This window comes from Giraffa tippelskirchi, chromosome 5, assembly GCF_054371585.1.
Source record: "Giraffa tippelskirchi isolate mGirTip1 chromosome 5, T2T-mGirTip1v1.2.pri, whole genome shotgun sequence".
Classification (NCBI taxonomy): Eukaryota; Metazoa; Chordata; class Mammalia; order Artiodactyla; family Giraffidae; genus Giraffa; species Giraffa tippelskirchi.
Window position 1 is genome coordinate 121,755,284 of NC_137279.1, and position 27,046 is coordinate 121,782,329.

Here is a 27,046-nt window from a genome sequence, read left to right on the forward strand (position 1 = left end):
GCCGTTGTAATTTTAGTTAATAAAATAAAAGCAATATTGAATAAAAAGTAGTTGTTAATTTTAAACATTATGGAATGTGCTTATGGAAATTCTGAAAGAAGCATTCAAGTGCTTTAGGGATTGCAATGTTTTTATATTATGGTTACGATGAAATAAATATTCATATTTTATGCCAGACAAGTGAAAGTGAAAATGTTAGTCACTCAGTCATGTCTAACTCTTTGTGACCCCATGCACTGTACCCTGCCAGGCTCCTCTGTCCATGGAATTCTCCAGGCAAGAAATACTGGAGTGGGTTGCCAGACAAGGAACATTTAAACATAAACTTTTTCTCTGCCCCTTTTGGCCACCTATCTCCCCTCTAGTGTGCACTATGCATTTGTATTATGGGTTAACCAGACAAATACCTCCTCAACAATAAAGATCGATTTTCCTTCTGGTACCAGTCATGCTACTCCTTTAAAGATAACATTCCTTTCTCAATCCAGTAAGGATTGATTACCCAAGGTTGATTACCTTGTCCATGCAGACATCTTTGGTGAACTCAGATGGTGAGGAATTCACCTGCAATGCAGGAGACCCAGGTTCGACCCCCGGGTTGGGAAGATCCCCTGGAGAAGGGAATGGCAACCCACTCCAATATTCTTGCCTGGAGAATTCCATGGACAGAGGAGCCTGGTGGGCTATAGTCCATGGGGTTGCAAAGACACAACCGAATGACTAACACTTTCACTTTTGTGTATGAAGCCGGTATATTATTTCTCCTAAAGACAGTGATTGATGTAAAACAAACTGGTCAGATGACCTGGGGAAATACTGGGTTGCACCTGGTGAAAGTCTTTAGCTTAAATACTTACTGATGTCCTTATTAATGTTACTAGCTATGTTATTTGTATTCTGCCTATTTTACATGACTATTGTTTCTTGCACTACCAAATGTGTCACTGACCTCAGGTAAATTTAGTGATGATTAGGAAACCTGAAATGATTAACCAATTATGCAGTACTATAAGCTCAACGATTGTAAGTGTAACTCTGGTAGTGGGAAGAAGCAACAAAAAGGAACCATTTCTTGGACCATAACAGACTAGTAAGACAGGTGGTCTGGAGACTTTTGGCTACTGTTAACTGGGCTTAGTTCAGTAATAGCACATTGAGAGCCTATCAGTGAAATCCTTGCTGATCTAGGAATGAGTCTTCCTACTACCAGGGGGCAAATTTGTCACAAAATGCTTACTAAACCTTGGTTGAAGTTAAGACCGAAAGGGAAAGAATTGTAAAGAATGTTGCCCAACTTCAGAATCAAGTCATCAACTGCTTCAGTCATTGGCCTATGGTATACCCTGAAAGAAGTTCACAGTGAAGATAAGCATGAGGCACTCTGCTCTGGGAAAACTGGCAGGACAGGCCTGCAGATAGACATTTTTAGGGGAAAATTTTATGAACCCAGTTTCTTGCATCTTCCCATACTTCAGTTCAGTTCAGTTGCTCAGTCATGTCTGACTCTCTGCGACCCCATGAATTGCAGCACGCCAGGCCTCCCTGTCCATCACCAACTCCCGGAGTCTATCCAAACCCATGTTCATCGAGTCGGTGATGCCATCCAACCATCTCATCCTCTGTCGTCCCCTTCTCCTCCTGCCCCCAATCCTACCCAGCATCAGGGTCTTTTCCCATGAGTCAACTCTTCGCATGAGGTGGCCAAAGTATTGGAGTTTCAGCTTCAACATCAGACCTTCCAATGAACACCCAGGATTGATCTCTTTTAGGATGGATTGATTGGATCTCCTTGCAGTCCAAGGGACTCTCAAGAGTCTTCTCCAACACCACAGTTCAAAAGCATCAATTCTGCGGCGCTCAGCTTTCTTCCCCGTCCAACTCTCACATCCATACATGACCACTGGAAAAACCATAGCCTTGACTAGACGGACTTTTGTTGGCAAAGTAATGTCTCTGCTTTTAAATATGCTATCTAGGTTGGCCATAGCCTTCCTTCCAAGGAGTAAGCATCTTTTAATTTCATGGCTGCAGTCACCATCAGCAGTGATTCTGGAGCCCAAAAAAGTAAAGTCTGACACTGTTTCCACTGTTTCCCCATCTATTTCCCATGGAGTTAGAGGATCACTAAAACCATTCACTAAGATATCTCCTCCTTGAGAAAAACAGTAAATTTTACCAAGATGTGTACTTGATTGCACATACCCTCCTCTCTAAAAATCACGTAATACTGATCTCTCCCTTTACCTCTTTGGAACAGTTTTCAGATCTCTAAAGAAAGCTTATTTGCTAGCCATATTTATAGTTTTTGTTCAGATTAACAAATGAAATAATACAGAATCAGACTTTTTTCCATTGGATAAGTTCATCTCTATCTCCAAAATCCTCCTTGTGGCTTGGCTTATTTGTCTCTTCTATAGTTCTGAGAACTCTCCTTTTTTTTTTTTTTTTTTTTTTTTTAACTGAAATCCCTGATCCTCCTAAATTAGAACTTTCAAGACTGAACTTTAATGGTCTGGTCTGTATGTGCCGTGAAATAATGTTTTCAAATTGCAGGTTAAAGTCATTGGTAGATTATGAAATAACAATTCAGTTGGATATAATCAGGGCTTCCCTGGTGGCTCAGTGGTAAAGAACCTGCCTGCCAATGAGGAAACATGGGTTCAATCCCTGGGTCAGGAAGACCCCCTGGAGAAAGAAATGACAACCCACTCCAGTACTCTTGCCTGGGAAATCTCATGGACAGAGGAGCATGGAGGGCTATAGTCTATGGGGTTGCAAAAGAGTTGGACATGACTTAGTAAGTAAACAACAACAACAAGGATGTAACAGGATAAAAAAAAGGAAGGAATAGAAAATATATAGGTTTATCATGTGTGGTAAAAGTAAATGATGGCTCTTGAAATGTTTGTAAGGTCATTAATATATTTCTTAATTTTGGGTGTGGTAAAAAAAATTAAAAATACCCACAAGATATAGCAAAAAATATCTTTCCCCAAATTTTTATATTTTTTTATAGTAAACTCTTCTGGTTAAGTTTTTACTTTTTAGTGACTTTTCATAATTGAGAAAACCTTTTTACTTCAAACCTATGCTTTAATTAAGACTCTCAGTGCCTACACTCATTTCCTGTTTGATGTGGAGTGGGTGTTACTGGCGACTTCCCACAATTTTTTGTGTCTGTGTTAACTTTTGAACTCCTTTGATGCTTTCATTTAAAATAAATGACTGGTGATAAAAGCTAGAGCTTGAATGAAATATAACTAGACTTGATTAGTTATTTGCTAGCTTACTTATCTCACATGGTTTTCAAAGATGTGCTTTCCTCCGTATTTCTTTTTTCTCACATGTTCCTGGAGTAACACAATTAAAAGATGTTTAATGACTGCTTTATTTAAAAGTATCCTTAATTAACACATAATCCTTTTTCTTACATGTATTTTCAATTGAATTCTTCTCATTTTATCTTAATTTTACTTTGTTGTAATAAACATATTACCTTGATTAATCTCTATAGTTCACAGTCACAATAATTATATATTCATCCAGGTACAAGAGCTTAGTATTTAAGTAATAAAGTTTATTTTCATGTGAGACATATGTAGAGTGTGTTAAGTTTTAGTTGCTCAGTCATGTCCAACTCTTTGCAACCCCATGAACTGTAGCCTGCTGGGCTCCTCTGTTCATGGAAGTCTCTAGGCAGAAATGCTAGAGTGGGTAGCCAGTCCCTAATCCAGGGGATCTTCCCCACCCAGGGATCAAACCCAGATTTCCTGCACTCCAGACAGATTCTTTACTACTGAGCCATCTGGGAAGCCCAGAGCATGTAAAGGCAGTCATTATGCCTTTTTACTAAGTACCTGTCTTACAGGCAAGAAAGAAAACTGTATAAATCTCATCAGGTTTGGTAATTTTTCAGTTAGAGAATCAGGATAATCTTTCTTTTAACCTTTTAAACTAAGAGGTCTGTCGTCCTGGATGACAAAATCCAAGCCCCGGTATCTTTTCTTTTGTTCTCTATATCATACTCATGGTAGAATGTGAATATTAAAAACCTGTAAAAATCATGCAAAATTTGTGGGAGTTTTTCCAGTGCTTGAAGGGTGGTCTTATAATATAATAGCTCATTATCCACCTTCCACAGTTTTAGCTTAAATGTTTCCACATATAACTCTTTATTGCTTTTAATAACTATGCAATCTTGTTAGCATAGATTGGTTAATGAATTAACGTATTATTTTTAAAAAGTTGTTCCTTAAATCATTAATTGGAAAATTGTCATTGCCCATTGGAATGAAAATAGACTTTACCTTGAGTGGTCAGTGTCTGACCAAGGACAAAGAAATTGCTGTTTTCTATTTCTGTGTCTGACCTTGTTATATTTTCCTAATGAATGACAGTAGTGAATGGTGTCTTAGTCACCTCCCTTTCTCATCTTATACAGTGTGCTCTGATAATTCCTAGTATGCTTTTCCACTTTGCTTTCCTAAAATTGTAATGTTAGGATTGGACCTGGATTTATTCCAGTTCGCCTGTTGTGATTTGCAAATGAAGAAACTGGAACAGAGATTAAATGAACTGATTGATGTTATTCAGCTACTAAATGCATGTCTGCTGTTGCTCAGTCACGTCCGACTCTTTGCGACCCTGTGGACTGTAGCCTGCCAGACTCTTCTGTCCATGGAATTTTCCAGGCAAGAATACTGGAGTGGGTTGCCATTTCCTCTTCCAGGAGATCTTCTCCACTTAGTGATCAAACCTGTGTCTCTTGGTTCTACTGCACTGACAGGTGGATTCGTAGCAGAGACTAAAAATCTTGTTTCCACTTTTACCGGACACAAAATCAGTGCCAAATAAATATTAGTTAAATCAAACTAATTATTCACTATAGTGAATATATTCACAATATTCACTATATTCACAAACAAACTTTTCACTATACTATTCTTTAGGTGAGGCACGTTTCTGCACTTAATTCTCATAATAACTTGGCCAAGAAAACATGGTTAAAATAATGACCTTGATCCTTTCCAGTAAATCTTGTATGGCCTTAAAAGCTGGTCTGCCCTAACAAAAGGATCTAGAAGCCATGTTTGAACAGAAAATTTTTCTATTTCTCTAGCAGTTATTTTCTTAAATATTGTTTCCTATAGTAATTAACTGTTTTCAGAGTTACTGCAGAGGATGACTGTAGCCATGAAATTAACAGATGCTTGCTCCTTGGAAGGAAAGCTATGACCAACCTAGAGAGAATATTAAAAAGCAGAGGCATTACTTTGCCAACAAAGGTCTGTCTAGTCAAAGCTATGGTTTTTCCAGTAGCCATGTATAGATATGAGATTTGGACCATAAAGAAAGCTGAGCACCAAAGAATTTATGCTTTTGAACTGTGGTGTTGGAGAAGACTCTTGAGAGTCCCTTGGACTGCAAGGAGATCAAGCCAGTCCATTCTAAAGGAAATCAATCCTGAATATTCATTGGAAGGCCTGATGCTGAAGCTGAAACTCCAATACTTTGCCTATCTGATATGAAAAACTGACTCATTAGAAAAGACCCTGGTGCTGGGAAAGATTGAAGACAGGAGGAGAAGGGGATGACAGAAGATGAGATGGTTGGATGCCATCACTGACTTGATGGACATGAGTTTGAACAAGCTCCGGGAGTTGGTGATGGACAGAAAAGCCTGGTGTGCTGCAATCCATGGGGTCACAAAGAGTCGAACACGACTGAATAACTAAACTGAACTGATTTTCAGAGTTATGCTTTTCCTCTGAGTCTACAGAGAAATCTTTGCTGTTGTTGTTGTTTAGGTGCTAAGTCGTGTCTGACTCTTTGCAACCCCATGGACTGTAGCATGTCAGGTTTCTCTGTCCTTCATTGTCTCCCAGAGTTTGCTCAAATTCATGTCCATTGAGTCAGTGATGCTACCTAACCATCTCATACTCTGCTGTCCCCTTCTCCTTTTGGCTTCAATCTTTCCCAGCATCAGGGTCTTTTCCATTGAGTCAGCTTTTCACATCAGGTGGCCAAAGTATTGGAGCTTCAGCATCAGTCCTTCCAATGAATATTCAGGGTTGATTTCCTTTAAGATTGACTGGTTTGATCTCCTTGCAGTCCAAGGGACTCTCAAGAGTCTTCTCCAGTGCCACAATTCAAAAGCATAAATTCTTCAGCACTCAGCCTTCTTTATGGTCCTGCTCTCACATCTGTGCATGCTTATGGGAAAAACTATAGCTTTGACTATTTGGACCTTTGTGGGCAAAGTGATGTCTCTGCTTTTTAATATGCTGCCTAGGTATATGCTTCTCTAATGATATAGAATTTATCAGAAGCTTTTGATTGGTTCATTTGTTCCTTTAGCGTATCTTCAAATGAGAATAATTCTGTCTAGCTTCAATGTTTGATAAAAGATAGGGGGATAGAATTGGTTGCTAAGCTACCTGTTGTTTGCCACTGGTGTAACATGTAGGGCCAGTTAAAGAGTGTAGCTCCAACACAATTTCTTGTGTCTAGCAGGAATTTCTGTAGTTTAGTTCTGGTCCAACGTGTGGTTGTAATTTACATGATTATAAAAGGATAATTTGTTCTAGTGATTGTAAGGGTGTTTTTATTTTATAACCAAAGTTACAGTATAGAAAGCTCCCATTTCTATGGAGAATGCACTGCCTCTTGAGCTCTTTTCATCTGTAGTCTGTCTACCCTGTGAACTTTGCTGCCCTATAACATGTTCATACCCATCTACCTCTGTTGTGCTGTGCTGTGCTTAGTCGCTCAGTCATGTCTGACTCATTGGGACCCCATGGACTGCAGTCTGCCAGGCTCCTTTGTCCATGGGGATTCTGCAGGTAAGAATACAGGAGTGGGTTGCCATGCCCTCCTCCAGGGGATTTTCCCAATCCAGGGATTGAACCCAGGTCTCCCACATTACAGGCGGATTCTTTTACCGACGGAACCATCCAGAGAAGCCTAAGAATAGTGGAGTGAGTGGCCTATCCCTTCTCCGGAGAATCTTCCTGACCCAGGAATCGAAGAGGGTCTCTTGCATTGCAGGTGGATTCTCTACCAGCTGGGCTACCAGAGAAGCCTACCTGTCTACCTCTAGTCTTATTAAATACTGTGATTTGCAGGTTCTGAATGTGTGCACAAAGTGAGTGGTTGAGGTGGACTAGACAAGGGTGGGACTGGTTTTCTGTTAGGCAGGTGATAAGAGGCAGATAAATTGGATGAGAGAAGAAAATTTCATTGGCTAACAATTCAGAAGTATCTGGACTATTGTTTAGTTCCTAAACTGTGTTCTGCTCTTTTGGGACCCCATGACTATAGCCTGCCAGGCTTCTCTATCCATGGAATTTCCTGGGCAAGAATACTGGAGTGGCTTGCCATTTCCTTCTCCAGGGGATCTTCCCAATCCAGGGATTGAACCTGAGTCTCCTGCATTGGTAGGTGAATTCTTTCCCACTGAATCACCAGGGAAGCCCAGTTGAGCTATAGATAATAGAAATACTGTCTCTTGCAATTGGTTGTTATCCTCAGCTTTCAGTGCTACAAATAAAATTGTCATTATGGGTAGTTTAATGGGAAGTTAGGAGAATTCATATCAAAGATTTATTCAGATTATGATATTTAAATTCAGAAGAAACATTTCTTATTTGTTTAAATTTTCTAGTATGAAATGGAGCAAAACCTTTTGCTTTTATTGGATTATTTTGTTATTTCCTGATCATGCTAATGAAAGCTAGCATTTATTCTAGCTGTCACTTATACTCTGCTGTCCCCTTCTCCTTTTGGCTTCAGTCTTTCCTAGCATCAGGGTCTTTTCCATTGAGTCAGCTTTTCACATCAGGTGGCCAAAGTATTGGAGCTTCAGCATCAGTCCTTCCAATGAATATTCAGGGTTGATTTCCTTTAAGATTGACTGGTTTGAAATTCTTCCTTTTCAGAATTTTGATTATATCTATTATAGATTTTATTAAAATTGTTTTGAAAGGAGAGTTTTCGTTTCCTTATTTTTCAGGTAAGAAAGGAGGCTTAAGTGATTTGCCTAAAGTTTCACAGTTAGTAATTAGAAAAGCTGAGCTTCAAATCCAGGTCAAGCTTCATACATCACGTTCTTTATATTGCATACTTTGAGAATGTGGTTAAATGATTATTGAAAGCAAACAGTTGTCTAGAACTTATTGTCCTGTCATATGAAAGCTCTTATATTTTAGTCACCTTTGAAAATAATATGCTTTTAATCTTCTTTTTAAGATGACAGTTCCTGGATTTACCATCAGTGCCTTCATCCTTCTGCTGCATGTTAGTTTTGTGGCTAATTATCCCAGTGGAAAAGTAACAAAGTCATGCCATGGAATGATTCCTGAGCATGGTCATACTCCACAGTCTCATCCCGTTCACCACATTTCAGTGAGTCAGATGACATTCAGGCCAGGAGATCAAATCAAAGGTATTGTGCTGGTATTAACTGTTTGCATTTTTCATTTTGCTTTTTTTACTGTACATTGAATCTTTATTACTGTTGGATTTATATAGTTTCATTTAATCTATTCATCTGCTTTCATAAGATACCATGATCTTATACTTCTCACTTTTGTGTTTAACTACTACTGATGACTATATTTCGTAAGCAGTATATTTACTATCCATTCAGACTAGGCTTTTTTTTTTTTTGACCACGCTACAAAGCTTGCAGGATCTTAGTTCCCCAACCAGGAACTGAACCCAGCCCTGCAGTGAAAGGGCTGAATGCTAACAGCTGGACCTCCAGGGAATTCCGCAGAATAGGTTTTAAAATATTTTTGTCATTATTTAATATATCTTCATTAACAGTACTATTTACTCAGTGGAAGAGGAAAATGAAGCTTATTTTATCTGGCTTAAGATATTAAACCTTATTCTACTTAATATTGTATAATTTCTTATCTTTCCCTAATTCTTCTGGCACAAAGTAGGCTGAAACTTAAGGATATATCTATAATAGCATTTTACAAACTCTATTTTCTGCAATGTTAGAAATGCAAACTATTAATAGATACTTTCTAACAAAAAGTGTTTATGGAAAAATAAATTTAGAACACTCTATGCGTTACATGTATTCTATTTCTTAGAGCTTCATAGGATATAGTAGGTTGTTAAAATCCTGAGGGATCTGCAGTCAGGACACAAGTGTACTTTTAACCAGCATTTTTCAAGCTACTTTGGCCCCGTGAACCACATTCTGACCATAACCAACCTTTTCTTCCCTGTGGAATAGCTATTACACCTCATGGAATAATGTCCTGTGGAACATGGTCTACAATTTCATTGACTATGAGATGATTTCTACTGTTTTCCCTCCTGGAGTAGTTTTGTATATGTACACCCAATATTGTGACATGTTTCTTCTAAAAGTCTTTTTGGGGGATGTTGCTAAACTCTTAACTTACCTTTTTATTTGTTTCTCAGTTACTTTGTCAGGGCCACCATTTAAAGGCTTTCTCTTAGAAGCACGTGATGCTGAGAATTTGAGTGGCCCTCCTGTTGGCTCCTTCACATTGATTGACAGTCACGTGTCACAGCTTCTGACCTGTGAAGATGTACAGGTTTGTGTTTAGTTTGAAACTGATTTCTATCAGTTTCCATGGGTCTTTTCACTGGAGTGGTATTGGCAAGACAAACAATGACGTTACCTATGTATTGCAGACATCTGAATAGAGTCACAGTGAGCAAACTTTCCATGTAATTTTTCTACTGGCAATATATTTTTGTACATCAACATCCTAGAAAAGATAGGCTCATAGTTTTAAGAGTTTATAGCTTTTGATATTTTATCAAAATATTGTTTCTTACTGTACTGAATTTTGAAGGATGTTGATATTGAAGATAGAGTTCTAGAGTGAAACAGAGGTCTGACTTTTGTAATTAATTAATTAATTAAATGAGCATTTACTATACCAGGAACTTTCCTGCAAGGGATATGGTGATGAACAAGATTTGTTATTTGATGAGTTCAGAGCTTTACACATAAGTAAAGCATATGGACATATGCTATATGGCACATAATCAGAACATATGGATATGGGACAGACACATTAGTAGAATAGTATGATGACTCAGATTAGAACCATACACAGGGTGGGTGAGAAGCATGGCAGAAATGCCACACTGACTGTAGGGAACTGAGTGATTGCTTTTTGGAAGAGCTGATCTAAGCTAGACCTCAAAGGATGAGTCTTCAGATAAATGAAAATGGGAAACAAGATTGTTCAAGAGAAAGGATTTACTAAAAGATAATACTACATATTTGGAGGCAGGAATTTTTTCTTTTGGTGAATATTCTGCATTCTATTTGTACATATTAATAGAAAACCATAAACTTACAGTATAAATGAAATAATGCTTCTGCTGCTGCTTAGTCACTTCAGTCATGTCCTACACTGTGTGACCCTATGGGCTGCAGCCCGCCAGGCTCCTCTGTCCATGGGATTCTCTAGGCAAGAGTACTGGAGTGGGTTGCCATGTCTTCCTACAGGGGATCTTCCCGACCCAGGGATCGAACCCAGGTCTCCTGCATTGCAGGCAGATTCTTTACCATCTGAGCCATCAGGAAAGCCCCGCATAAATGAAATAATGAGCAGACTCTATACAGCATCAACACACCCAGTATTTGTAACTCTTCAGTTCTTACATTTCAGCTGACTCTAGAGCCAGCTATTAATTTGATGTCAACCAATCAACATGTATTTACTGAGCATGCGAGTCCTTGTGTTTAACAGAGTACCAGGGTCATACAATGATAAATGGTTGTAGTTCCGGCTATATTGAGGTATTGAGTAACTGAGTGGTAGTTCTTTTCCATTTTCTTTCAGGGGTCAGCTGTAAGTCATAGAAGTCCATCAAAAAAACCAGAAATCAAAGTCTATTGGGATGCTCCAGGCAGTGCCCCAAATCACATAAAGTTCCTGTGAGTAGAAGAGTTTGCAACTCTGTAACTAGTATAATTGAAATAATGAGAGTCTGCATCATTTTTTATAACTACTGAATATTCACCAGTATGTCAGAGGTTTGGTGTAGTAATGACACCAGTTTACTGATGTAAGTGGTTGTTTTGTTTGTTTTTTCCAGCGGTGTATACTGAGTACCAAGCACAGGACTGAGGACCTAATAGACGCTTAATGGACATTTGTTGAGTGAATGAAGTGTTGTAGTGGCTTCAAACTTATTAGAGCCACCAGTTAATAACTTGAATCTGTATGGTGTATGGATGAATACTTTTTAAAGTTTTGTTCCTGTATTAGTATGAGAATATGAAAAAAAGCAGTCCTGAAATTTGAATGACTTTTTTTTTCATTGTTACTACTTGCAGATTAGATTGTCAGAAAAGTAAGATCCTGTGTGTTCCTCAGAGTTATGAAATTCAGTAGACTTAGAATAGTACCTCTTTCTTAATCTTACTCGCAAGGAGGAAATGGAATGTCATTTAAGGGGAGAATTGCTCTCCTACCCTGTCTCTGTTTTCTGCTTCACTTTGTACACAGATCACCAGCACACAGTAATGCAGCTATGCACCTGTGTGTTGAGTGGAATGTGAAAAAGGAGATTTGACCCCAGTAAGAGCTGATGGTTGCTTGTGCAGCCTCTGTACAGCTTCTCTCTGTAGCTGCTTGTTATACATGCCTTTTGGAATAATTTGAATGACCACTGTGAAAAATGTAGTAGTAGTATGTCATGTATATGTTAGGAGTAGAAGTCTATGCACTTCAGTCCCTGGGTCTGTCATTCATAGCTGCTGTGAATATGCCCAAAGAACAGATAAGACAAGAGAGAGAGAACAGTCAAAGTTCATTTAGCAATGAGGTTGAAGAGAGTCATTAGAGATTTGCCTCCTACAAAATTCTGTCAGGTAGTATAGGCATTGTTGTTTTATTGCACTTTGCTTTATTTGACTTCACAGATAGTTTGTTGTTTACAAATTGGTTTGTGGCAGCCCTGCATAAATGAGTCTATGGGAGCCATTTTTCCAACGCATTTGCTCACTTTGTGCCTCTGTGCCACATTTTGTTAATTGTCATAACATTTCAAGCTTTTTCATCAGTATTATGTTTGTTATGGTGATCATTGATCAGTGGTCAGTGATCATTGATGTTACTACCATAATTTGCTGAAGTCTCCGAAGATGGTTAGTATTTTTTAGCAAGAAGGTATTTTAAAATTGGGTTTCCCTGATGGCTCAGTGGTAAAGAATCTGCCTGCCCATGCAGGAGACATGGGTTTGATCCCTGGGTCAGGAAGATCCCCTGGAGAAGGAAATGGCAACCCACTCCAGTATTCTTGTCTAGAAGATCCCATGGACAGAGGATCCTGGTGGGTTAGAGTCCACTGGGTCCCAAAAGAGTCAGACACAACTTAGCGAATAAAAAAATTTTTAAATTAAGGTATAGATGTTGTTTTTTAGATATAGTGCTATTGCACACTTAATAGACTACAGTGTAGTGTAAACACAACTTTTATATGCATTTGGAAACCCCACAATTCTGTGACTCACTTTATTGTAATATGTGCTTTATTGTGGTTTTCTGGAACTGAACCCTCAATATCTCCAGGAAATACCTGTACTCTGGTTGTATGTCCATAGTTAGTTACCTTTTTTTGTTCGCTTTGTGATGAGCCACAATCATGGTTCTTTCTAATCTCGCTGGTACTGCATTTCAGAGCCACAGTCGTTGAGAAGTACAAAATCTACTGGGTGAAGATTCCTGGTCCTGTAATTTCACAACCAAATGTACTCCCTTTTACAACACCTGAAGCTACAATAGCACCAATGCCAACGGTACCTTCAGTCTCCCATTTAACCAGATCAGTAAGTAGAGTTTTTATAGTTTCATCAAATATGATCTAAAGGAACAACTTCCTTAGAAATTGTGGTTCTGTGCTTGAGGATGTTTGTAAAGGAGTAGCTGTCCTGGGTTATGGTAGCAGGTTTTTGAATGCCTGTCCAGAAATCAGGAGGGAGTCTTCACTGCAACATTATGACTTACAGGTTAGAATAATAGGAGTGCAGGTCCCTACATGTTCAAGGTGTGGTTGTGACATTCACATGTAGTCTATACTAGCAGTGAATATGTTTTCATTTGAAAATAAATCTGAAGCAGCAGGGTTTATTTTCTTTTTTAAAATACAGCCAAATAGCAAACCTGAAGAGGGAGCTTAAAGCTGAAGCTAAATTTAGGTTTCAGCTAAACTGAGGGAGGGGGGAGAATCTTGAAATGGTGATATAATTCTTCACTCTTATTTCAACTAAGGCCAATGAGTACTGCAGAATTCTACAGGTTGAACTCTTGCACGCGCATCAGCTAGAATTCTATTTAGGCCCTCTGATTCAAAAGAAGTACAGTTAAAAAAACACATCCTGGAAAGGGTTATTCACGTTGCAAACATTGGAAAGGTTTTACTGAAAGCAATTCTGATGAATTAGACTTCTCAATTCAGAAGTGACTATAACAAAAAATGTCTTAAGGAAAGTTATTACTGTTAGAAGAACGAATTTAGGCCTGAATTCTGATTTGTCTAATTTCTGTTTGAGTTTGGACAAATTACTTAAATCTTAAAGTCTCAGTTTCTTCACCTATAAATGAGAAATAATAATATCTAGTTCTTATAAAATCATATATATTACTGTGAGAACCAAATAGAATGAATATAAGATTTCTGATTGATTTGTACTTAATAGGTATTTAGTAAATATTAGTTCATTTTTTCTCTTCCTTCCACTTTCTTGTCTCTTTATAGCTCTTTTTTCTCATAGGGAAGACTAAAGCTTCTATGCCCCTATATAGTGTCTTGTTTTGTTTACCTTCTTTTCCACATTACGCAATATGTGATGAGCCATTTGATTACTTTTGTTTGACCAAACAATTCGATTTATTGTTTGCAGTAATTCTCAGTTTGTTTAGTCTCAATGTTTATTTATTTCAAAGTTGCTTTAGGGGATTCCCAGGCAGTTTGGATCTGAGCTTCCCAGGAGGAATCTATTAACAATCTAAAAAAAGATTGTTATCTTTTCTTATATTCATATAAAAGGCACTAGATCTTGTTGGCGATTTTTTATTGTCTCTCTGTATCAAGTTTATAATCTCCAATTATGGAGAGATTTATTCAGAGTCACAGGATGTTGGCACTTGTAGAGAGCTAGAGGAGGCCTCAGGGTCCCTGTTGCATAGTTAAAGATAAAGAGACCCTGAGAGATAAGTTCTTTAGCAAACACGATGGAACGATGGAGTAAAGGGGAGAACAGAGACAGACTAAACCCTTGTTTCCTAGCTTCTAGTGGTTTGTTCTCTCCACTCTACTATACTTTCTCTTTAAGTTCCTGTGAAATAATAATCAAAAATTGTGTATATATATTGGCCTCTGTTTGGTATCTATTAATAGTTGGCCTTTTGACCCCAGTTCCTGAATCAGAGCTGCTAAATCCCTTGGAATTTCCTGAATGAAGGGGTATCTTTTGTTCTAATGAGGTGACTCTTGGTGGACTTCAATATGGGTGCTGGTCCCCCAAAACACCAAGCCATGATTAGAAGCTTGCTGCTTTCAGCCCACTGACCCCATTCTCCAGAGAAGGGAGAGAGGCTGAAAACTGAGCTAATAATCCTTCATCCCACATGATAGTGGTGGTGATTTAGTTGCTAAGTTGTGTCCGACTCTTGCGACCCCATGGACTGTAGCCTGTCAGGCTCCTCTGTCCATGAGATTCTCCAGGCAAGAATACTGGAGTGGGTTGCCATTTCCTTCTCCATCCCACATAATGGAGCCTCCATAGAAATTCCAGAAGTGTAGGTTTCGGAGAGCTCCTGCATTGCTGACCACGTGGAGGTGTGGGGAGGCTGGTGCCTCAGAGGGGTTATGGAAGCTCTGCACCTGCTCCTTCCTGCATACTTTACTCTACACATCTCTTCCATCTGTCCATTTGTGGGTTTTTATCCTTTTATAATATACTGGTAATCTAGTAAGTCAACTATTTTCCCAAGTTCTGTGAGCCATCTTTGTAAATTGCCTAACTCAAGGAGGAGGTGCTGGGAACCTCCAGTTTATAGCCAACAATTCAGAAGTACAGGTGGCAACCTGGGGCTTGTGACTGGCATCTGTGATGGGCATCTGAAGTGGGTGCAGTCTTGTGGGACTGAACCCTTAGCCTACGGGATCTGACACCAATTTCAGGTAGATAGTGTCAGAGTAGAGTTGAATTGTAGTACACTAAGTTATGTCTGCAGAGAATTGCAGAATTGCTTATTGTGGAAAATGCCCACACTTGTTTGGTGGCCAGAAATATTGGTAGAGTAGAAGAAGAAATGAGAGTTTTTCTGTGCAGTTCCCATTAAATCTAGTTACTTAAACTCATGTTTAGCTCTCTTCTGAAATGTGCTGTCACAGCTCATTCTAACTCAGTATGACTGCTTATTTGTTCTGTCAAATTGTAGAGCTGACATTTTTCAATAGTCTTTCTTATTTGCCATACCAAGAAGCTCTGAATTAAATCATCATAGATTGTTTTTGCTTTTTCCCCACTAAATTGTTATTACTATTATTTGGAGCAGTGATATATACGGGAGTAACCATTTTTTTCTTACATTATTTTAATGTCAAACTTGAATTCTAGAGGCAGAGTCCAGGATCTAAATATAAAAACTTGCTAAGGGTTTGTTTGTTTGCTTTTACAAATTCCATCTCTGAAAGCTAGAGGATATCCTTTAGGCAAGAATGTCAATGTGGACTTAAATATTCCCTAAGAAATTTCTCAAAGTTTACTCAAAACTTCGCTCCGGAACATAATTAATGTGAAGTATTCTGTGTATTAAAGGGATCTTAATACTTATGTGTAATTATAGTCCAATTAATGTTGTGTCTTCCAAATTTTAATTAATATTAATTAAGTTTAAAAGTTTACAACCTAACTACTGCTTTGATACTTTTTAATTTGGGATGTGGTCTTTTTCCCCTTGTTTGAATCCTTATTATGAAAATGTATTCTTGTTAAAACCCATACTTCAAGGTAGCAGCTCTTCTGTCATTGGAGATGAATTGCCTGTTTGATAATTAAGAGTCTTTTTCCCCTGTCATTTTTCTAGTTCAATGCTTCAGACTGTGGGAACAAGAAGTTCTGTATCAGGAGTCCTTTGAACTGTGACCCAGAGAAAGAGCTTGCCTGTGTCTTCTTGTCCTTCACACGAGATGACCAATCAGTGATGGTTGAAATGAGCGGTCCCAGTAAAGGCTATTTATCCTTGGCATTTTCTCATGACCGATGGATGGTTTGTACCCCTCACTTACATCAGTGGTGATGAAAGGAGAGTCACTGGAGTGAGTGATAATCAACAGCAGTTTAACATTTGTTCCAGAGTCAGATTCTCATACTTTAGGGAGGAATGGGAAGGGAGGGCAGAGAAACTAACCTGGATTCTCAGTTAAGCAGTGTTGAGTTGAGCCATTCCATATTAATATGTCTAAGAACAAGGCTGTCCTGAGGAAAGTTAGGAAAAGCATTGTTTCCAGTGGATTTGCCACTTGATCTGTCTACCTCTGTCTCTGAGATAAAGCAGGAAGTGCAGTTAAGAAAAAGTTGCTCTTCATAAAATCTCATGTTGTTTGTGATGGTCTTCAACTCCTAGTTTTCTCAAGTGACTACAGCCTCGATTGCTGCTCTTGTTGCCCTCATTTTGATGGTCATGGCACATTTCCCCAACAGGGAATTAAATCTAGTGTCTCCAGGCATAAATGGCTTCTTTACCGGGTCTACCAAATTTCTCACTCTCCTTGGGTAGTGCTGAATGGATTAAGAGATTCTGTAGGTGGCAGCCTTGTGCTGTGGTGTGGAAGAACAGAGTCCTGCATTAGCATTCTGATTTCCCAGGAGAGGAAGAAGGCTGTAAAGGCCAGGACATGTGTCTATCCTGTTCCAGCAGAGCTGACTGTGGAGGAGGTTGGCTACAAATGGAGAAGGCCTCTCATTTCCACATTAACAAATGCAAGGAGTCTTTTCTTGAGAGTTTTCTTCCTGTTAGGTTTTAAACTTAACATCACTTTTTAAGGAAATCATTATTTTTTAAAAAAGAAAAGGAACTCTGATTTCCACATTAACAAATGCAAGGAGTCTTTTTTTTTTTTTTTGCAAGGAAGTCTTTTCTTGAGAGTTTTCTTCCTGTTAGGTTTTAAACATCACTTTTAAGGAAATCATTATTTTTCTTAAAAAGAAAAGGAACTCTGAGATTCTGTGATAGAAGAACAAATATATTCCTTTAAAGTGCATGCTAATCTCAGTAATCCTTGTTATGCTGGCTGCAAATATTTCAGTGAGCCAGGTGTGACTTTTTTGGGGGTGGATGACATTGCAATATGTGATATCACCTGTTTATTTTAAAATGTAGTTTCACATGCACTCATTATCTTTCTTCATTCAACACAGGATATACCTTAAACCTATGAGATAGAAGATATTCCATAGGCTTCTAAAAATACCATAAAAGAAATTGTGACTCTTTCCCTTTTAAAGTTGCTTTTATGGGAAATTTTATATTTGATCAAATGATGTTGCAATTCTTCAAAACATTTTCCCCATTTTTCCTTTTGTAATTACCATTATATTTACAGCATATCCTTTTGTTCTCAATTTTGGCAAAAATGAACCTTATTCATATGGTTCATAAGGAGGCTGGGTTAAAAATAAATGTGACTGTAAAGCAATAAGGAAAGATGGTGGTAGTGCCTGTTATGTGAATGGAACTGGCTATGAAGGAAACTCTGAAGATGAGTCCAGCAGGGGTTAACAATGATAGCCTTGTTGGAATAAGTGTTGGTTCATTAAGGTGCATGTGTAAGGTAGAGTATACATTTAGATATGTATTCTAGTCACTTAAATAAAAGAATTCTAGCCAAACTCCCTGCAGTAGTACACTAACACGTTTCCTTTTCTGGTCACATAGAATCTGTCAGCCAGAGGAAAAGACAGTATTGTTACAGAGAGTGTTGTGATGAGGAGCCTACAAGTAGAACAATTAATTCTAAGTTGTAGGCATAGATGACACAAAAATGTTTACCTCTAATTCAAGATATATTTATCTTACTTAGAAATCTTATGTTTATAGTATAGTACTCATCAAACATGTTTATAAAAAGACTTAATTATACAGGTGCAGTTAATTTATGGAGCAAGCCTATTTGATGATTAAAATCATCTGTACACCTGTTTGCCTAAATTGGGGGAAATAAATCATCACCAAAAATATTTGTAAAGTGGTTGTTTCTATTTTTGATTATTTTTAAATTCTTAGGATATTTTTATGACCTGCGATTTCTTATTAGTATGTCATATAAGTTCAAATACCAAAGGTATCTGATGTTATGAATACTGATTAGATAAGCTAAATTATACCTTTTTTCAGTTTGGTTTGTACATTAATGATAGCAGTTCTGTTTTGCTATTAGACCTCATCACTAAAACTGAAAGTACAACTTTCCATATTTTTTCTAATAGTATTTGCTAATATCTGAATTTTAACTGAAATTCAGAATATACACATCTCCCTCATCTTAGATACTTGTTTTTGTTCTCTGCGATAAAGTATTCAAGTATACACACTGTATTAGCTGCTGTTCTGTCTTCCCCTGCCCGGTGTTGTCTTATTCCGTACATAATTTCTTAACATTCAAATTCCAGAATGCTCCCAGTGCTGGCCTCTCTTGTGTGTCCAGTTTGAAATTTCCAGCTTCTGGGTGGTTAATTCCAGATGAATGTCCTGGACAAAACAGGCCATCATCTACAAACTGAATTTATTATCTACCCTTCTAACATCCTTTTGTGTTTCCCATTCTTGGTGATCAACAACAATAGTAAAAAAGTAACTACTATTATTGATCTCGCTTCTTTTCAGATACTGTCTGGGAATCTTATGGACTGACTATCTCATTCATTGCTGCCAGCATTCTCTGGTGTTCAAGAAAACTTTGTGACTTAGATTCTACTCTTTTATTTGCCTCTCAGGTTCTTCTTTTACCCACCCTAACTTTTTGTTTTGAAAAGTTCTAACCCTATGTGAAGGTTGAGAGACTAGTATAATGAGCGCCAGTAAACACTTCACCTGCGTTTGTCACTCTCTCTCTTTCCTTGTGTGTGTGTGTGTGTGTGTAGATTAACTTTTTCCCTGTATATTAACACACATTTTTTCCCTACACTATTTGAAAATTAAGTTACAGCCATCATGACCTTTTCTGTTTCCTTTTTAGCATGTATCTCCTAAGAAGGATATTCTCCTACAATTATCATAATATCACCATCAAATATATAATAATTTTATTCAATATAGTGTATATTCAAATTTCCCTAATTGTCCCAATAAGTTCATGTGTATATATGTGTATATATATATATATATATATATATATATATATTTAAAATCTGTGATCCAGACCAATCAGTTATCACTCAGTGCATTTAATTGTTATATCTCTTTAATCTCCTTTTCTTTAGAATGTTTACCCTACCTTTTTTCTTGATTTTTTTCCTGGCTGGTTGTTTTGTAGAATGCCCTGCAATTTTTACAATAGATTCAGGTTATGATTTTAGACCGCATTTGAGGTAACCTCAATCCTAGCCCCCAAAGCATTGGTGAACCTTTAGGAGTTATAGGAAAATTTTTTTTTCTTTAACACATTTTCAAAACTTTTCAAAGTCTTTGTTGGTATTTCTGGCCTTGTGCTGTATATGTTTTAGCTTTGTGCTACCTGTTTTCTAAAGTTTCCATATACTGTTTATATTTCTATATCTTTAGTCCTAGAAGTTCCTCAGTTTGAAAAACCTTCCCTTAATTGCAGCTCTACCTTATCCACATGTATTTTTTATTCTCTGAAGCATAGTTAATGCTATCTTTTCTGATAAGCCTTTTTCAATCCTTTGACCCTACCTAATTTGTCTTTCTATAGCACTTTGTTTAAATCTCTATTTTTATCATATTTCACATACTGTTTTAACTGTCTCCTCTATTAAAACATAGTCTTTGATCATAAGAACTATGTTGTCATCTTTATTTCTCTGACTTGATCTTTTCTTATAGAGTGCATTCTAAATGCTAGAACTGAGAGGAGCAAACAGGAGTAGGAGATTCTGTCTAATTCTGGGATTTGGTTGGAACTTCTCCAATGTGTCCTACCATGCTCCAGATTTGGGGTTTCTACAGCTGCCTGGAGCATAAGGTTGTCATACCACCTTCTCTTCCCCTCACTGTAGAGCCATGAAAACTGAGAGTTACCTTTCCTTCAGCCTCATCACCTCACCAGTATTTGAGAGGTTTGCCTTAATGACTTAGTTGACTTCTTACCATCAGTTTGCCTCAAAATCAACCATTTCGCTATATTAAATTTTGTTTGAAATAACAAGAAAATTCTATTGTTTCATTGATGATAAACATTCTATAAAACACACATTGTTTGTTTAAATCAGAGATCAGCCAACTTTTTCTGCAGAGGGCTAGATAGCAACCACTTCAGAATCTGTGGGCCGCATGGTCTCTTTGCAGCTACTCTTTTATAGCGCTGAAGCAGCCACAGACTGCTGTAAATTAATATATGTGGCTGTGTTCCAGTCAAACTTTATTTATAGGCACTGAAATTTGGGTTTAATGTATTTTCACTTATCATGAAATATCATTCTTAAAAAACCATTTAGATATGTAAACACCATCCTCAACTTGTGGCCTCTACAAGAAAAAGCATCAGGCTAAAGTTGGTCTGTGTGCCATAGTGCGTAGTGATTTAAATTATGACAACTCCAAATTTCTTGAGTTGCACTAATTCTGATTTGAGTATAAGATGTGTAACAGGGAACTTCTTTGCTAATGTTATGTACTTGAGAGTTAAAACTGGAACTTTTTACAAGAAATTTAAAATTTTTTGTAAATTTTACAAGTGTTAGAATATCGTATTGGTATTTTTAACAAGACTTTAATTATAACTTGTTAGTCTTGGGTCTTGTTTAAGGAACTTAGTGACAAAAGCCGGTTAAAGACCTTGTTAGATAGTTTATGGAGAACAATTTAGAATAGATGAAAGAACCAAAATTATACATAATAACTTAAAATCCATATTATTTATTTGGTGGTGGTAGTGTTGTTTATCGCTAAGTCATGTCCAACTCTTTGTGATCCCATGGACTGTAGCCCACCAGTCTCCTCCTCCATGGGATTCTCCAGGCAAGAATACTGGAGTGGGTTGCTATTTCATTCTCCAGGGGATCTTCCTGACCCAGGGATTGAACCCACATCTCCTGCATTGGGAGGTGGATTCCTTAACTGCTGAACCACCAGGGAAGCCCTGTCATTCATTTGTATCATAACTTAAATGCACTTTAAAGATGCAGTCTGCTGTCTGATAGTCACTTTAAATAAGATTTAGTTTTTAGAGCTAAGGAATATTGGAGATTAAAGGAGAGATAAGAATTAGACTGACAAAGAATGCTCCCTTGTTGAAATTCCCTTGACCTTTTTTTCATTTGTCATTGTTTTTCAGGGTGATGATGATGCTTATATGTGTATTCTTGAAGATCAGATTGTCCACATACAACCTTCCCATTTGACAGGGCGAAGTCACCCTGTAATGGATTCTGGGGTAGGTGTGAAGATTCTGGAACTCTCCACCTGGCTGGTCCATCTTCTGGCTATATGGCTGACAGTGCCATGGCTGTGGTGCAAAATAGCTTCCAAACCTGCAGTTAGCAGCAGAGACCAAACAGGGTCCTGGTAGCAGAGTTCCTATCTTATTATAGTCTGGGAGAAACCTTTCTCCATTTTATTATATATATTTTATTATATATATGTGTATTATATATATGTGCATTTTATTATATATATGTGTGAATTGTATGAATTTAAGGTGTATAGCATGATGTTTTGATATCCCTCTCCATAGTGAAATGATTGCTAAAGTCAGACTAATAAATATATCCATTACCTCAGTTACTTTTTTCTTTTTTTGTGATAAGAACAGCTAAAATGTACTCTCTTAGCAAATTCCCAGTATACAGTCTGGTAATATAAACTACAGTTACCATGCCCCTTTTCTACGCTTTAGAAAGCACAGGAAAATTTTCTTTTTTAGCAAAAGATGAATTCTTGTTTGTTTCACTTAAATTCTTTTTCATTGCATCTGTTAAAATATTTCATGATTTGTTAAGAGGGTCAAAGCAGCCACATCTTTTCAAAAGCTTGCAGACAGTTTCTTAAGAGGTTTTTGTTAGTGATACAGAATTTCTTGACTAATGAGAAAGAGGTGGATATATGGTAGGTGCTGGTTCAGTGCCTTGGGCAATTGTCTTAAGTGCCCGATGTTGACATCTGTGCCAAACGTGGCCTATTTCTGGTAGAGAAGTGTCATTTTCACATGGCAGTTGACAAGCCAATGAGTTCTGAAGGGGCAGTAGCTACCATGTAGTGACATGTTCTCTGCATAGCTTTCTTGTGAGGTTAGAGCTTCTTACAAGTTGCCTTTTGGCTACTAGCGTATTACTTGCTAAGTGTTTTAGTGTTGTTGATTGTATGTTAGGGGCCAGATGGAGTTAGCGCATCTGCCAAAGTTTCTAGCCTAGGTAGTAAAAATACTATTTTTGCCAAGTGAGATAAACACAAATAAACTGGGAGAATGTGTTTCTTGTACTCTTCAAAGAGGAAGTGGAAAAACAATGACACTGCAGACAAAACATGCACAGAGGATCTTAGAGAAAGGAAATTGAACAGGTCCAGGATTTTGATCACATCTTATTTTTAGCAAATATTTGGAATGTGCTGAGAAGACCCATTGTGTGTTTTTGCAGGACCCTCTTGAGGACATGGCTTGGAGGTTGGCGGATGGTGTTATGCAGTGTTCTTTCAGAAGAAACATTACCCTTCCTGGGGTTAAGAATAGATTTGATCTAAATGCAAGCTACTACATATTTGTAGCAGATGGTGCAGCTGCTGATGGTAAGTATATTGATAAAAAACTATCTTTGTAAGGTTTGTCTCTCATTTTTTTCCTCTCCCTCTTTTTTAGAGAGACTATGGTAATTGCTGTCTTTTAAAGATATGCATTTGTGAATAAAGAGTTATCAAACTCTTTTCCATCTTTGCCTGACAGTTTGACTTCAGTTGACCTTCTAGCTTTGTTTCCCTGGAAACTAGGTAAAGGTAGTGTCAACTATGTTATATGGTAACATAATAAAAGTGATTTCTGGCTGGTTAACTGCATTTGGGCCAGGAAAAACTGTAAATACCTGATCAACAGCTGTATCTTTGAGCTTCCTTGGATCTTGTGACTTTGGCAGTTTACTTGCAGGGACCCTAAAGGCAGGACTATGCAGGGTTTTTGCAGGAAGTATTGGCTCTTGTGGATGACCTGTCCAATATGAATCTCATCTCCTTGGACCTGAGCTTTCTCCAGGGTGGTAGAGATGGGTAAAGGAAATAACTCCTTAACAGCTGAGTAAGCTTCTCCCTTTGAAAAAGGATGCCCTCATGGTGCCCTGCAGGTGTACTGTGTTTCCTGTCTCACAGCCTTCTAAGTCAGTCTGATGCCAGGTGTAGCACAAGGTAGTTTTATGAGTTTGAATGTTTGGCTTACCTTTAATACAGCCCTGATAGGTACTGAAACACATATTAAAAGGAATAAATAGATTTTGTTTAAGGTCTTAGCTAATGATATTCTGAAGAATTGCAGGAAATGCCAAGGTAATGTTGTCGTTAGTGACTCATCTCCCAAACTTAATATCCCCAAACTTGGAGCATATGGCCTACTCTGAAAGTGGTGAGGCACTGGGCACATAAAATGGAAGAACGGGGTAAGAGAGGAGGAGGAACAGAAATGTGGTGTGGGCAAAATTGTGAAAAGCCTTGCATAGTCTATCATGTGGTTTATTTATTTTTAATTGAAGTACAGTTGATTTACAATGTCGTGTTAGTTTCTAGTGTACAGCAAAGTGATTCAGATATATATTTGAAACTACATATGTATTTCTGAAAAAATTATATTCTTTTTTAGATTCTTTCCACTATAATTTATTATAAGATATTAAATATAGTTCCCTGTGCTGTACAGTTGGACCTTGTTAATTATCTGTTTTGTATATAGTAGTTTATATTCTATCATGTTGTTTAGGTTTTATACTATAGGTAAAGTAGAGGTTCAAAAGGTTTTAAAGCAGGATGAAATATCTACTCAGTGTTAGAGAAAATTTAGGAATATTTGTAGGTTTAGTTGTGGGTGATATGTTTGGTTATCTTAGGCAAATTGTGTATTCTTACTTGCACCAGCAACAGCAAATGTAGCTTGAAAATAACTTCTTGGTTAAATGATAATAATGGGTAAAATTACTTAGTACTTAATGAGGCCAGTTGTTGGCTCAGCACTGTCATTTAAGGTTTTCATTTTATCGTCATAAAAACCTACACAAGATATGCATTATTATTATCCCTATTTTACCTGGAAGGAGACAGGCTTCGAGAGGTTAGGTCATTTGCTCAGACAAGTAAACAGTGGAGTTGGAATATGAACCTAAACTCTTTGAGCTCACAGCCTCAGTGTTCAATACCTTCTAACATGGGAAATGTAGGAAATGAATTTTTAATGAGAAGAACTCAAATATTTGCATTTTAAAACATATTACTAAAGTGCAGGTAATTGTATTATTGTTATCTGCAGCTGTCACTTACTATAAATTGTATGTATCTCATTATTTCTTGCAGAAGTTTCTTTTTTAAAAAAAAACTGTACAGTTTAAGAAATACAATTTATTAAAACTTTATTTTAAGGTTTCTATGTTATTTTTTTAAATTTATTTATTTATTTATTTACTGACTGTGCTGGGTCTTCCTTGCTGCGTGGGCTTTTCTCTAGCTGTGATGAGCGGGGGCTACTCTCCAGTTGTGGTGTGCAGGGTTCTCATTGTGGTGTCTTCTCGTGTTGCAGAGCATGGGCTCAAGGGTGTGAAGGCTTCAGTAGTTGCAGCGCAAGGGCTCAGTAGTTGTGGTTCCTGGGCTCTAGAGCACAGGCTCAATAGTTGTGGTGCACAGGTTTAATTGCCCCGCAGCATGTGAAATCTGGGATTGAAACCTGCATTGGCAGGTGGATTCTCTACCACTGAGCCACCAGGGAAGCCCTCACAGAGATCTTATGAATAGATATTATATTGCCCATTTGTAGAGATAAGGAAACTAGAGCCTAGCAAGGTGAAGCAACTTGTTCAAAATCACACAAGTAGCAGACTCAGGAGTTAAACTCAAGTTGGTTCCAGTTACAAATGCTCTGCCCTTTTCATCATATCCAGCTACTTCCTTTGGTGCCCAGAATGTCACAGGTACTCCAAAAATGATTATCAACTTGAACGGATGACTTAAATTGCTAGGAGATTTAACAGTTTGCATTTATACTTTTAAAAAGTTCACACTTTAAAAGAAAAAGTATCATTTATTTAAAAAAATTTATTAATCTTTAATTGAAGAATAATTGCTTTACAATATTGTGTTGGTTTCTGCCATACATCAGCATGAATCAGTCATAGGTATACATATTTCCCCTTCCTCTTGAATCTTCCTCCTACCTCCCACCCCTTTAGGTTGTCACAGAGCACCACTTTGAACTTCCTGAGTCATACAACTAATTCTCACTGGCTATTTTACATAAGGTAGCATATATGTTTCCCTGCTACTCTCTCCATTTGTCCCACCCTCTCCTTCCTCCTTGCATCCCCTGTGTCCATAAGTCTGTTCTCTATGTCTGCATTGTTGCCCTGCAAATAGATTCATCAGTACCATCTTTCTAGATTTCATGTATATGCATTATTATATGATATATGTTTTTCTCTTTCTGACTTACTTCACTCTGTACAATAGGTTCAAATTTCATTCACCTCATTAGAACTGACTCAAACGCATTCCTTTTTATGGCTGAGTAATATTCCATTGTACACATGTACTGCAGTGTCATTTAAATAGGTGAATTCCATTGTATTTTAAGTTATGTCTGTTTTTGGGTGTATGGTGATGACAACTGTTTCTTCTTAGGCCAGCATTGTAGAAATTAGAATGCATTTTCTGATAGAAACAATATTTTCATTAATTAGTATTTTCCTGGAAAAACTGAGTTCGTGGATGATATGTGTGCAGAATAGATCATTGTTTTATCTCCCTCTTCTGCTGGTGTTTCTATGCTCACGGCATGGTAGGGAGAATCTCTATCATATTTTGTGGTATTTTCCAAAATGTGGGGATCAGATAACCTGCTTCAGATCCACCTGGAATGACTGCTGAAATCCACATTCCTGAGCTCCATCCCAGACTCACTGAATCTCGGTTGTTTATGCTTGGAATCTGCATTTTAACAAGCATTTCAGGTGATTGTTCTGTATAGTGCTCTAGGACAGTGTTCTTCCAACAAAGGTGTACATATTGCAAGATAGTCCAGGGGATACAGAAAAGAATGCTAGAACTTTCTATTTAGATTTATTTTATCTCACTAAAAATTTCTATTTTAATAGTGTTCACAATATATTAAAACAATAGTACATGAATATGTTTATTAACAAACATATACATAAATCACAGACATTTCTTTTTTTAACTGGTAGAGTGCAAAGCAACCAAACCAAACTGCAAAACAAAACAAACCAACCTGGACATTATTAGTTCAGGGAATTCATTTTTTAGTTCCTTTGTATTAGGGAACAACATACAGTTGCCCCATAGGTCATTGTCGGAGAAGGTAATGGCACCCCACTCCAGTACTCTTGCCTGGAAAATCCCATGGATGGAAGAGCCTGGTGGGCTATAGTCCATGAGGTCGCTAAGAGTCAGACACAACTGAGCGACTTCACTTTCACTTTTCACTTTCACGCATTGGAGAAGGAAATGGCAACCCACTCCAGTATTCTTGCCTGGAGAATCCCAGGGACAGCGGAGCCTGGTGGGCTGCCGTCTATGGGGTCGCACACAGTCGGACACGACTGAAGCGACTTAGCAGCATAGGTCATTGTTGCTTTCGTTGTTTTTGTTGTTGTTTA

At 37.7% G+C, this 27,046-nt stretch overlaps 1 protein-coding gene across 3 annotated transcripts in view; it reads left to right on the forward strand.

Annotated features, from left to right (window-relative positions):
- FRRS1 (ferric chelate reductase 1) overlaps positions 1-27,046 on the forward strand; it is a 72,187-nt gene that overhangs the window by 26,280 nt on the left and 18,861 nt on the right. For all 3 annotated transcript variants that reach the window (XM_081493255.1, XM_081493254.1, XM_081493253.1), the window contains 7 exons: positions 8,248-8,443; positions 9,442-9,578; positions 10,845-10,939; positions 12,688-12,835; positions 16,101-16,283; positions 21,529-21,627; positions 22,829-22,976. In XM_081493255.1, the coding sequence (XP_081349381.1) occupies positions 8,248-8,443; positions 9,442-9,578; positions 10,845-10,939; positions 12,688-12,835; positions 16,101-16,283; positions 21,529-21,627; positions 22,829-22,976 (1,006 nt within the window). The remainder of the gene's footprint in view (positions 1-8,247; positions 8,444-9,441; positions 9,579-10,844; positions 10,940-12,687; positions 12,836-16,100; positions 16,284-21,528; positions 21,628-22,828; positions 22,977-27,046) is intronic.